This window comes from Suricata suricatta, chromosome 2 (genome assembly GCF_006229205.1).
Source record: "Suricata suricatta isolate VVHF042 chromosome 2, meerkat_22Aug2017_6uvM2_HiC, whole genome shotgun sequence".
Lineage (NCBI taxonomy): Eukaryota > Metazoa > Chordata > Mammalia > Carnivora > Herpestidae > Suricata > Suricata suricatta.
This window is the reverse complement of record NC_043701.1, coordinates 80,367,977-80,381,429: the sequence shown is the minus strand read 5'-3', so window position 1 is coordinate 80,381,429 and position 13,453 is coordinate 80,367,977. Positions and strand designations below refer to the sequence as shown.

The 13,453-nt window shown below is 40.3% G+C and overlaps 1 protein-coding gene across 1 annotated transcript in view; it reads right to left on the bottom strand.

The window, feature by feature from the left end:
• Window positions 1-13,453, bottom strand: part of COL1A2 (collagen type I alpha 2 chain) — a 35,700-nt gene that overhangs the window by 11,971 nt on the left and 10,276 nt on the right. The window contains exons 11-32 of the mRNA XM_029929168.1: window positions 13,296-13,349; window positions 12,745-12,798; window positions 10,960-11,004; window positions 10,611-10,664; window positions 10,464-10,508; window positions 10,043-10,096; window positions 9,441-9,539; window positions 9,284-9,328; window positions 9,079-9,177; window positions 8,293-8,346; window positions 8,025-8,132; window positions 7,616-7,669; window positions 7,429-7,527; window positions 6,437-6,490; window positions 5,873-5,971; window positions 5,423-5,476; window positions 4,929-4,982; window positions 4,723-4,776; window positions 4,393-4,446; window positions 3,102-3,146; window positions 1,974-2,072; window positions 520-627 (exon numbers count right to left, since the gene is read on the bottom strand). Of these exons, the coding sequence (XP_029785028.1) occupies window positions 520-627; window positions 1,974-2,072; window positions 3,102-3,146; window positions 4,393-4,446; window positions 4,723-4,776; window positions 4,929-4,982; window positions 5,423-5,476; window positions 5,873-5,971; window positions 6,437-6,490; window positions 7,429-7,527; window positions 7,616-7,669; window positions 8,025-8,132; window positions 8,293-8,346; window positions 9,079-9,177; window positions 9,284-9,328; window positions 9,441-9,539; window positions 10,043-10,096; window positions 10,464-10,508; window positions 10,611-10,664; window positions 10,960-11,004; window positions 12,745-12,798; window positions 13,296-13,349 (1,485 nt within the window). The remainder of the gene's footprint in view (window positions 1-519; window positions 628-1,973; window positions 2,073-3,101; window positions 3,147-4,392; window positions 4,447-4,722; window positions 4,777-4,928; window positions 4,983-5,422; window positions 5,477-5,872; window positions 5,972-6,436; window positions 6,491-7,428; window positions 7,528-7,615; window positions 7,670-8,024; window positions 8,133-8,292; window positions 8,347-9,078; window positions 9,178-9,283; window positions 9,329-9,440; window positions 9,540-10,042; window positions 10,097-10,463; window positions 10,509-10,610; window positions 10,665-10,959; window positions 11,005-12,744; window positions 12,799-13,295; window positions 13,350-13,453) is intronic.

Here is a 13,453-nt window from a genome sequence, read left to right as displayed (position 1 = left end):
TTGAATGAGGAAAACATTAAGGAAAAAATAATTCAAGGCCCTCTCCAGATTATGGTTAAATATTCTTTTCTAATTTCCATACACCCTCCTGAAGCATAATCAAGCAAGGTACAAATTCATGTGGATGGAATGCTAAGGCGACATCACAATGGGCTTCAGCGCCTGATCACTCTTATGGCATAACTAATGCAGCAGCACGGTTGACAGCTGTTCAATATAGCTTCTTCCCATTAATTAGGGCAGGATGAGGCATTATTGTTAGTGGCATTAAAATGAGCCTCATGTATTACTCAACACCATCTGTTTGCGTGAAATTCCATGGTAGCAAGGAATTTTGCCAGATTAGTGAGTTTAGAAATGCGTAGGTGCTAGGTGGCAGAGGGAAATGTGTATTGATAGATATCAAAATGCTACCAGACCACCTACCAAGAATTGTAAAAACAACTGGGCAACCCTGTGCAGCCTTCTTTGCTAGAGTTCATCAATAACATGTCTTAAGGTCCAACATTCAGAGGGTACCTTTTCTCCTTTGCCTCCCGGGATGCCAGCAGCGCCCCTCTCTCCTGGGAGTCCACTGGGACCAGATGGACCAGCAGTGCCTGGAGCACCAAGCACACCAGGTTCACCCTTGAATCAAACACATGTGAAATCAATTATTTCAGTGGCAAAAGAAGAAAATGAAGATGCAAACTCTTGAAGGATTCCAATTTAAACATTTAATAGATAGCATTCTTGCCTGTTTAGAGACACAGAGGAGGGCTACTGAAAGGAGGGAGAATATAACAGAGGGAGATGCCATTAATGACACCGTGGCTAAAGAGAAGTGGGAGTGGGTGGCTGTGATTTTTCTATAACCCACTCCTAGTCCTCTTCAGGCAGGCAGGTGTGGAGAAGAGGACAAGACAATAGGATGCAGACAGTGAAAAATGTTTGCCCACAAACACTTTTCAAGGATAAGTCTCTTAGCCCACACAGGAAACAGGGAAAGAAACCTCATCAAAGGGCGAGATGTTTACATTTTAATCTCCACTTTATATAAAAACTCTACAATTCCACATACTTAAAACCTATTGACTAACTTCTAAGATAAAAGTTTTTGGAAGTACTACCTCACCAAATTGTATTTTCTTTCTTATTTCCTCTCTCCCTTTTACCTTTTAATTTTTTCTAATATCCTTCCACATACCAAAATAGCTTTTTGCAGCTAATCTTTACATTTTTCCCCTTAAAGGTAGGAAGCAGGAGTAATACGAGTTGCCTTCTCTTTATAGTGGTTAAAGTAATCTGTTTTTCAGAAATGTGTAATTCTATCTATTTTAAAATCTGGTTTGAAATACAAGTTGCCAGGCTTATGTTTTGGGGATGAATATATTGTCCACGTAATTTTTATCTCTCCTGTTATTAAAGTTTAGAGTCCCTTTTAAAATTTTACTCTCTCATGGTAAGAAGGTGAAACTTTGTTCTCTAAAAATAGTGTCCAAAATTATATGATGTTCCTAGATTAAAATCAAAGTATAGGGGCACCTGGGTGGCTTTATCAGTTAAGTATCTGACACTTGATTTTGGCTCAGGTCATGATCTCACAGTTCATGAGATCAAGCCCCACATCAGGCTCCGCACTGATGGCATGAAGCCTGCTTAGGATTCTCTCTCTCTAGTTTGCATGTGTACTCTCTCTCTCTCTCAAAATAAATATAAACTTTAAAAAATCCCCAAACAACCCAAAGAATCAACAGTTTGATGAGTCAACAGTAAAAACACATACTAATTCATTTATGTGTGTAGAATACTGGGATTTCCCTTCTCTTGGAATAATTCAGGTCCACCAGAATCAGATTGTCATTTACTGGGGTGGAAATCAATACAGAACTGGAAATAAAAACTCTGAATAACAATTCATTCACTATTGTAAATGATCTAGTTCCTCTAAAATATAGTGGGCCCAAGCAGCAATATGGAGCATAAAATTTTACCTTGTTTCCATCAGGCCCAGGGGGTCCAGAAGGACCTCGGCTTCCAATAGGACCAGAAGGACCAGCAGCACCACTTTCACCAGGGGGCCCACGCTCCCCCTATTAAAAAGAAAGAAAAAGAAAAGACAGAGTAGAAGTGGTGCACTGTTCATCACTTTCAGAGATGCCATTCTACACATCAGAGTTCATACTTTTTTAGCTTTTGAATCCTGGTTCTGCCATTAACAAATTTTAATTCGTTTTCCTTAATTTCTCTGGTAGTAAAATGAGCAAATGAGATCATCTCTAAAGTCTCATTCAGCTTTGTGGCTACAACCCCAGAATGTTTTTCTTCTAGAGTACAATTGTTCAACCTTTGGAAATCATTTTTTTTTTTTTGGTCTTTTTTTGTAACAGATCCAGAGGTATAAAAAAAATAGACATCAGTTATGCAGGGTGTTCATTGGGGAAAATGGTGCCATTTTAAGTGAAGAGCAATGCTAGGTATAGATAAGATGAGATATTCTAAATATCTCCCAGTTGCATGTAAATAGCACCACGACATGGTATTCCATGGCCCAGAATATTTAACATGTACACGGTCCACATTGCACCTGTTTCAAAGACCCTTGTCATAACTATGGTCTATGATACTAAATTTGGCAACTGATCATATAACAGGATGCTTGCAGGACAAACTAATCATTCCAGTTATTCTAATAACTACAAACTAAATCTTATTTATTTTTTTTGTAAGAGCAGCTTCATGATTTCAGCTTTAGAGATTGAGCATCAACACACATTGCAAAAATTGATTTTGAATCTTAGTAAGATATTACTTTTCCTTGGCTCAGGTTGAGCCACTATCATAAACATATCATACTGTATATATAAACTACTGAATATAATACATGTATTACCTCATTTATGTTTCTTATAACTGTGTGGGTTTTGGCTAAGAAATATAAGTAATTAAATTTAAAGGTTTGTTTTGCTTTACAAATCAAACACTCTGTACAGATTATGTGTAACTACAGAAGAGCATCAGGAACTTGTTGTAAGGTCATCAATAGCTTTTAAAAGAAAGCCACTACTTGTTTTACAAGTACATCACCAGAAGTTTATGAAAGTTAATTAGGTAACACTTACTCTTGGGCCAGCAGGACCAGGGAGACCAAATTCACCAGAGAGACCCTAGGCAAAACATGATAATAAATAAGTCATGAAATGTATGTATGTTCTCAAAATCCACTTATGATTATGATACTTAGGTAAGTTTCAAAATAGTGACATAAAGCCACATAGGCTCTACCTCCTTGAGTGTGTAAGTACAGGGCTATTAGGAATAAGAGAAATTTGTTGTATGTCAACAGGTACAAAAAGTGAGAATTTCACTGATACCAAAGGTATTTCTTTTTTTTTTTTTTAATTTTTAAATGTTTTATTTATTTTTGGGAGAAAGAGAGAGAGAGAGAGTGAGGGAGAGAGAGAGAGAGCATGCAAGCAGGGGAGGATCAGAGAGGGAGACACAGAATCTGAAGACAGGCTCCAGGCTCTGAGCTGTCAGCACAGAGCCCGACACAGGGCTTGAACCCACAAACCGTGAGATCATGACCTGAGCTGAAGTCGGATGCTTAACCAACTGAGCCACCCAGGCACCCCGAATACCAAAGATATTTCTATGCTAGAACCTGGTATCAGCGAGTTTAAGCTTTCTATTACTTAGTTTATTGCTTTAAAAAAATGACAAAACAGTTTCATTTGATAATATGATAAATAATGATGAACAGTATCAGGCATTGCCTATTTTTAGTTATATAACAGACTGCTTTCTTAATAGAAATGATCATATTCTGCACATTACCTAGTTAATTGTATACCCAAGTGTATCTCCTTTATTACTGACCAGCTGTCTCCTTAATGTGCCCCACTATTGACAAAGGAGATCAGGCCACAGAATGTAACTGAATTGAGGCACATTCATCACAATTACCAGAGAAAATGACTCAGAACTCATGCCCTGATTGTGGCTAGAAGTGTCATGTCTGAATGCCAAGAAAAACATTAAATGCAATTTTTCAGGGTCTAGTTTGATGGAAAATCAGTGCATTTACTTTTTCGCTATGGGAAAGGAAATAATTTGCATGTTAACATTACCATGAACAATACAAAAAGTAAGGCTATTAAATGGAATGTGCATTGGTACATTTTACTTCCATAATGCAGTGTTTCCTTCAGTCTTTAAAATGAAGGATTTGTTATTCCAACAAAAATGAGTAACTTGGCTTATTCTCTCTAAAGTATCCAGGTAGGTAGAACACTATCATTAACATATGAAATAAGAAGTTTCTTTTTCCCATTATAATTGTACTGCAGGAGAGCATTACAAGGGGGAAATGTCCCAATTTTAGGTAAGTCTACTAACACTTGTTTTACTCACCCTTTCTCCTGGTTTGCCAACTTCACCAGCTGTACCAGCAGGGCCAGGCAGACCCTAGATAAAAAACAAAAACAAAAACACCCCCCCCGCAACAAATCTCAATCTTATGACTATATTCACAGGACGCTAATCATTGGGTTTTTCTGGATGCTGATAGTGACATGATCACTAACTACTGTATGTTGTTAAAGCATCACACAAAAGTTTGCCTTGAAAAAGTGAACCTTCATTACTTTACAGTTCTGAAATCACGTCCTGTATGGTGGGGGAGAGTACTGTAGCTGGACAGTCAGACCAAAGGCAATATTCTGTATGTTGTAATTGACTTACCTGGAAGCCTGGAGGGCCAGCAGGACCCTGTTCACCTTTTCCTCCTTGGACACCCTGAAAGTGATAGTAAAGATAGCATGAATAGAGATGTATGCCACCACTGCTGTCTACCTGTACAACTTTTGGACTGGAAAAATGAGATGGTTATTTTGCAGGACTGGATTCATTGTAGGGCAGCAAAGAACAAGAATGGAAGAAATACTCACTTGTGGTCCAGGAGGTCCCTGAGCACCATTGTTTCCGTCAGGACCTGGGGCGCCCTAAAATATTTCACAGAAAGGTGCAGAATTACCAGTGAGACAGTGTAAGAAGCCTCAAAGCTTATCATCTTAGAATGACTCATTGTGGGTCCCCTGTCCAAATACTAACTTTTGATATGGCTTGTGGGAAGTCCACGGGTGGAGGGCAATTTATGAAGGCCAGAGAATGCTACTAGCCTATGCGGAGCTGTTTAATCATAAAATAAATGAAAAACAAATGCATCCATAAATATTTTTGATCTAATATACATTCTGATTTGTTACAGCTCATTGCCTTGTAAGTGTGGTTTAAAGAAAAAAAGACATTTTGTGATGGTAAATGGATCCTTGGGGATGCCATTTTGAAAAGAAAATGATGGAATTCTATCAGGTGGCCTCAAAGGATGTGTGTCTCCTAAGCGAACACGATGGTGGCAGATACATGAGAAGTTAGCGCCTACCCGAGCACCAGCGAGACCAGCGTGACCCTTATCACCACTTTTGCCAGGATCACCCTATAACAAACATGAAAACAAAGTACACATTTAATGTCAAATTAACCATGACAATTTTGAAATGTTAATTTCTTGCTTGATTTTATTTTTTTCCAAGATGCCTAGTCTTTGAATTCTGTCAGTCAAGGCATGATCCATCATCTTGTAAGTCAAAGCACAACAAGGTCCGCCTGCATCTGCAGAGGCATAGACTCAGGAGATGGATTTCCATCAGGTGTGCAGTGACATATTGGAGGTCAATTATTAATGTGGTAAGTGGCTGGCTGTTTTCTTGTGTGGAAAGGGACCTCCCGCCTCCCCCTTGAGATAAAGTGGACTGAGGGCAGGAGAGAAAAGAGAGTTTTGGTGAAATGTGGCCAAGAAGTGCTGAGGGAGAAGAGAGTGTGGTGTTCTTACAGTGGGGCCTTTGGGGCCAGGGAATCCAATGTTGCCAGGCTCTCCTCTTGCTCCAGCTGGGCCAATTGGTCCAGGCCGGCCATCAATACCTGGGAGGCCCTGAAAACAGAGTTTACTTAAAGTTCACTGGGCACCAACAGGGTCTCCCAACCTCAAGCTTGTGATGCTGCCATGGGATGAAACAGAATCATTTTCTGAATGCAAACAGCTTCCTGGTATAAAGTGTCAATAAATTATGAATCCATTTTCCTTTTCTAAATAGGATGTCAGTACACACACGGCCAAGTCAATCTCATATGTACACAATTCCTGCTTTCCCCTCCCTTCCCATACCCCTGTCACCCTCTTCAATTTTCCCTGCCATGTTTTTCTCTTTCCTTCTCTCCTTTCAGTCCCGCGTTCATTTGGATTCCATAATTACAATCTATTACTTTGCATTCCCAGATGATGTATGTGGCTGATATTTATTTTCAGTGTGTTCATGTATAAATAAGCCACAGAATAGACTTGATAAGGGTGCAATAAGTGTCCTTGAAAATATAATGGAAAATGAGCAGTTCTTACCATGGGACCTTCTTTGCCAGCTGGGCCAACATTTCCAGGGGCACCAGGAAAACCCTATAAAATAAACGAGGATGCTTTCATGTTGGCACTTTTACATGCATATTCGAGACTTCAATTCATTAAAATCTCACAAAAGTACTTTCTCCCCGACTTTTTGTTTGTTGCCTAGGGTAAATCATTAGGGGAATTAGCCACTAGCTGGGAAGTATGAAAAGAGCTCTGAAATCTTTCTTCTCTCTATATTTTATGCTTTTCCTTTTATTGGATTTTAGTGCGACTGATTCATTTACAGATATCTCAAGAAATGGTTAAGCGCCATACAAGATGGGCAAAAAATGTCAGTACACACATGGCATGTTATTTACCTCATAACAGAAAAACAAAGTTTTAGTCAGCAATTTTCAAAGTGGATTTTTTATTGCTATATTTGGTATCTTTATAACTTGTTTATGGTACAATTACAGATGATATTCATCCATAAGAGATAATGGAGGCAAAAAAGATCACTCTATTGCTATGGACTGGAGTGTCTACAAATCTGAAGGTCGTTTCTCTATGGCTAGTGTGATGCTGAATACATTACAGCACTTTGTGATGGCTGGAAAAATGATTTCACTTATGAATCTAATACGCTGATAATATATAGTCCTAATACGCTTCAGGAACACCTTATATAAAACTCACAAATTGAGATACAAGATTTATGCTGATAGGAAAAACCAACCTAATTTGGATATATTAAAATCAATCTATTCTTCCAAAAATCTCACGGCCATTGTATCAAGTAATAAATAAGAAATTTACAAACTAACCAAATTCATAAAAATATCTCTAGGCATTGATAAAGTTAAATTAAAAAGGCAACCATTGGCAAATCTACCAGCAGATTTGCTTTTGGTGATTTTTTTATTGTTGTTTTCTGATATTAATCATCCCTTTAAAAAAAGAAACGGTGCCAGGAGTGACTCACTCAGAATCTTTCTGAAACTCACCCGGGGTCCCATGAGGCCAGGCTCTCCGGGGCGACCAGCATCTCCATTGGGACCTCGGACACCAGCAGGGCCAGTAGCACCACGGGGTCCGGGAGGGCCCTATTCAACAGAAGGGGGAGAGGAGGGTGCTCAAGCCGGGGACCCACCCACCGCGTTCTCTCCCAGGGGTGAGGAATGGACAGCTTACCATGACACCAGCTCTGCCATCAGCTCCGGGGAGACCACGAGAACCAGGACTTCCCTGTGAGAAAGTACATGAAACAGCAAGAGTCAGAGAAAATCCTGGAATCCAACAGGGCAGCATTTACAGAAACATGGCATGCAAGCAAGAAACCATGATCCCCTTAAGGGAGATAGACAACACAAACCAAGCCAAAAAATTTCGCCCGAACCCCAGAGGAATGTGTGCAGGAGACATTCTACAAAAGTAGGTCAATACTGTTTCCAGACCAGATTGAGTCACTGATCCAACAGAGCAGATGGAAAGCAGATGCTCCCCTTCGTTTAGAAAATGCACTCAGTCATTCCGACCAGTTCCAATGAAAGGGTGTCATATCCCTCTGGGTGCCTGGGTGTCAAGAGCATCTGGGACCTACTCTCAGCCCAGGAGGCCCAGAGGGGCCAGCAGATCCAGCTTCACCATTGGGGCCTCTTTTTCCTTCTTCACCACTGGGACCTGGAGGACCTTGGGGCCCAGCAGAGCCCTGTTTAATGGAAAAAGCAAAAGAGGAGGGAACAGAAGAAAATCAGTTTTATGTCATATCCAGCCAGAGAAGAAATAATAACTTTTAAAAAAGGAGACGTATTACTTTTTGGATTGAAAACATAATAAACCCATAAAATTGTGATTTTAGAACTACTTACAGGCTCACCCTTGTTGCCACTCTCTCCTTTGGTACCAGCTGGACCAGGTTCACCCTAGGGTGCAAAACAAAACAGTGGTCAAATGCCAGACACTTGTCACAACTCTCTTACAGACAAACATCTTGGGATATTCATGGATCAAGGAAAAGAGAAGTTCAAGTTCTTTAAGAAATGTGCCCAGTTCATATTTATTTTATTTTATTTTTTTGTTTATTTACTTTTGAGACAGAGAGAGACAGAGCATGAGTGGGAGAGGGGCAGAAAGAGTGAGGGAGACACAGAATCCGAAACAGGCTCCAGGCTCTGAGCTGCCAGCACAGAACCCGATGCGGGGCTTGAACTCATGGACCACGAGACATCATGACCTGAGCCGAAGTTGGACACGTAGCTGACTGAGCCACCGAGGCACCCCACCCCCCAGTTCATATTTAAACATCTTAAAGGGGAATGGCTTAGGTGAAAGGACAAGGCTGACAATAGAAAAGAACCTCACTGATCTTTGGGTAATGTTCTAGGATCGCGGGAGAGAGAGAGAGAGAGAGAGAGAGAGAGAGAGAGAGAGAGTGTGTGTGTGTGTGTATGTGTGTGTGTGTGTGTGAGAGAGAGAGACAGACAGACAGAGAGAACATACATACATTTACATACACTCACAGAAGAAATATAAACTAAAAATGCTGAGGAAAGAAAATAAAAATGATAAATCCACAAGAGGAAGTCCTAGATGGGACAAAATGGCAGCACAGCTAGTATTTCAGGATGATGAAAGCCATGGCCGTGATCACTTACAACAAGTCCTCTGGCACCAGTTGCACCAGCAGCACCAACAGGGCCAGGAATACCACGGGGTCCAGGGAGGCCAGGAGCCCCAGCAACACCGGGCAGGCCCTGGGAAGAAAATGCAGGGTGACCCATCATGAGATGGTTGGCGGTGAGGTGGTGCTCATCACAGTGCCTTTAAAAGCAGAGCAGCATGTAATAGCCATATACTCACAGCAGCACCCTTAGCACCAGTCAGGCCGTTGGCTCCAGGGTTACCCTATGAAGAAAAAGGAAGGAAAAGGATATCAGAATTTCCATTCTTCTTTGACCCTGCCTTCACTCTCTTTGCTTTCTTCTACTCCTTGAGGTTAATGACAATGGCCACTTACAGGAGGTCCAACGGGGCCAGAAACACCTGGAAGACCCATTTCACCACGAGGACCCGCGGGACCAGCAGGACCAGGGTTACCAACAGGTCCAAGTTCACCCTAAAAGAAGGAATGACACTGAGGCATTAGTCTGCAAATAATGAAACAGCGTATCTCCATTTTTAGGACACCAAGTATCGTGAACTTTCTTCAGAACTGCAATCATTTCCCTTATCTGGCTCGGTACCACAGATTTGGATTCGGGTTCCTATTTTCCTGGTCTAGTTCTGTCATCTTGGCTATCATCTTCACTTACCTCTGTCTCTCTGTGTGGAAACTCTGTTTCTCAGCTAGTCAGTCCTGACTAGTTTGGAAGTATATTTCAGAGGGGCCCCATAACACAAATCTCCATGTTGGCTTTTTATATCTATGCTCTTGGGCTCAAGTACAGAGACATGATCTATTTCATGCTTGGAGTGAGAACAGTAGTCATTCTATATCCATTTGGAAAGAGGGACTAATTAAGTTACCTGTTCTGTAATTATCTATCTGCAAACACAGTATCTTTCACATCACAATGAAAAGTTTATCAAGGTAATGACGATGGTCACCAGTGTTTTTACCTTGGGGCCGGGAGCACCTGGGAAGCCTGGAGGGCCAGCAGACCCAATGGGACCCTGAAATCAAAGTAGAATGGGATTAGAAACTTCCTCCTGGTAATTAACAACGCAACAAGACTAGAAGACTGAAGTGGCTCAGAGTGGCTGGTTTAGATTTAATATCGGCAAAGAGAAAACTGACAGCTAGCCTGTCATCATTAATATCAAAGGGAAGACATTCAAGGTATCCAAGGTGAGGTAGATTTTACTTTATGCATCAATGAAAAGCCCTAGAGTCACTAGTACTTACAAATAGAACTTTCAAAAGACCTTACAGAACACTCGGTAAGGTGTCTAAAATGGTGTCATTTTATAAAGTAATAAAGAAGATAGTTCCCATCCCACATTCTTAACCCTTTCCAAATTCTTCAGTGTCAAAACTTACAGCAGGACCCACAGGACCCACGCTTCCGTCACTTCCACGGGCACCCTGTGAAGAAAATAAGGAGGAGAAGTCAAGAGGAAAAGTTAAACGGCAGTTGTTAGAAGACTGTTTAAAAGGATAAAATGGGACAAAGTTGGAAATACTCACAGCTGGGCCAGGGGCACCAACACGTCCTCTCTCACCAGGAAGCCCACGAGCTCCCTAGAAGTAGAAATATTTTCAATGAAATCCAGAATGCTAATTTAAAAAATGTCACAGGCATCATTTGCTTTGTCCAATTTCCAACATGTGCAAGAATCCACTCGAAATAAATAGGTCTTGTTCTAATTCCAACTAAAAGGTAATGGATTTCAATTAAGTATGCAGAAGGTTGTTAGACAAATATCAAAGAATACAATGCTGAGGGAAATGGTAATTAGCACAAACATTATTAAAGAAGTTCCAGCTTGCAAAGAGTGTACACAGTTAGGTTTACAATCCAGTATTCAATACTTACTGTTTGACCTGGGGTTCCATTTTCACCAGGGGCACCGGGTTCACCCTACATGGAAAAGAAGGGTTGGGATTTTGTTCATTACAGGCATTATTATTTTTTCTGATTGGGTAATTTTGTCCTATCATTTTAATTTGAACCATTTATATATTTTGTAACATTTTGTGCACATATAGACTTTCTTAATTACGCCAATCACATAAATTTTTTAAATTTCTAAAATTTAGGTTTTTATTTAGGTAATACCAAATATCACAGTACTGGAGACACGTAGTTATTTGACAGTTACTTACCCTAGCTCTAATATTTCCTCTTAGACTTTGGATATCATTTCAACTAGGCTTATATATTAGGAATAATATAAAAAGAGATGGCACAGGATAAGCTGCTTTCAATAAAATCATGTTTACCCTCTTCAAAGTTATTTTTTTAACTTTATTTTATTTATTTATTTTGAGAGGGGGTGAGGAGAGGGCAGAGAGAGAGAGAGAGGGAGGGAGGGAGAGAGAATCTCAACCAGGCTCCACAGTGTCAGTGCAGAGCCTGACATGGGGCTTGAACCCATCAACCATGAGATCATGACCTGAGCCGAAATCAAGAGTCAGTCGCTTAACCAACTGAGCCACCCAGGTGTCCCTGAGGTTATTTTGAACACTCAATATTTTCATTGTAAAATATGGGTGGACATTTAAAGCTTCATAATATTCTTTAGAGCTCTCTTATTTATTTCCAACCTATTTTCTTGAGTAAAAAGCATGGTGTTGGGAGGGGAGCAGTAATTTAATAAAATGGTACATGTAAAGAAACTTTCCTTTTAGATAATCTGAGGAAGATACGGGTTTGAGAGACCCTTTAAGGGCCCTTCATTTCCAGGATTCTATGTGAAGTGTATTCTTTGGGAATAAGCACAAATGAGAGTCACAGTTTCTAGCCTAAGGCCTCCTAACCACTGGATGTGTGACTCTGGGCAAGCCACTCATTCTCTTTAAGCCTCAGTTTCCCTCATCTGCCAAGTGAGGGGTTCTCCAAAGCTCGCGGTGGCTCTAACATTTGATGATACTGGGACTAGTAGTCTGAGCTATTACATTAGGCTCTAGGGAGAATGAGTTTGACCTTATCCATTTGTGTGGCAGCTGGAAAGTTAGAGCAGGCTCTCCATATTCACGTTCATTTCTGGTCCCGCTAGTATTCGTCACTCATTAATTTGTAATTACGTTGGTATTCACTTTAATATCACATTATCTCCTTAATAGGAGAGAGAACATTTTATAGTTGAAAGCGCTGTCAGAGAAGAGCCTAGCCAAGAGATAACACACTTCTGAGACTTTAATTACCTAATTAAAAATTTTTTGAGTGTGCACAGATAAATCACAGGAAAGAGGTTGAAAAGTGGATTGTGACGTGAATGTACCTATCTAATTTGTGCATGGCAAAGGAGAATTTACAGTTTAAAGTAACATAGCATTCTACTATCTGATTACATGTTTGTTTACTTTTATTTTGGCTTCAGAGATCGGCTGAAATTACAGGAGGAAAGGAGGAGGAAGAAACTACTGACATTATTTTTATCTCAACTGTTTAATAGATATTGAATTAAATAAATATTATTAATAATTGGTCTTTTGTCACAGAATCCTGTATCCTCACCATTAAGGGCTCTAAAGTATTGAAGAGGAAATAAGATACTCTTTGGAATATGAGCAGTCTTCAGTAAGAATATACTTTCTGATGGTAATGGGGAATTACAGGTAAGTGTTTTAAAAACAATGCTTCTGATGCGGTATTTACCTTCACACCTGGAGCACCAGGCTGTCCCTTCAATCCATCCAGACCATTGTGTCCCTGAAATGCAAATTCTTATTAGTAAAATTTTGTCCCATTATCGTGCTCGGTCAAATCCAAACCTCCTGCTGAATCTGGTGACCACATCAGTACAGTGGAGGGTCCAGCACCCAGGAAACTTGCTCTGTTTCCCCAGGCGACTTGCTAAACCTCCCTGAACTCGAAAGGGATGGATATAGAACTAGATGCTCCCTTACATTCTTTCCGTCTTTAATCATTTTACGACTTTCAGATGGTTATAAATACCTCTTAAGTCATGCCTTTTATACAATTTTCTCTGTAGGGATCCTCATTTCTTGGAAGCTATGAACAGACTGAAGAAAACTACACCCCACTGTACTTTCTAGCCACCCCAACTATTCTCTCACTCTCCTTACTCTGGTGAATTTCAGGAATTTGGAAGCAAGTATGTGTCACCCAGGAGCTTAAATATAGTTGAGGTTTTTCCTAAAAATAATCAACATTTTTCTTCCCTCTGGGTAAAGAACTGTGCTCACCCTAATGCCCTTGAAGCCAGGAAGTCCGGGAGTCCCAGGGAACCCGCGAGCACCCTTAAAAAGAAACACAGAAGAAGATAAATAATGTTTTCGTTCTCAATTTAAAAACAGTGATTTCTTCCCTCCAAAGTATTTCTTCTCATGGAAGTTCAAGCTTG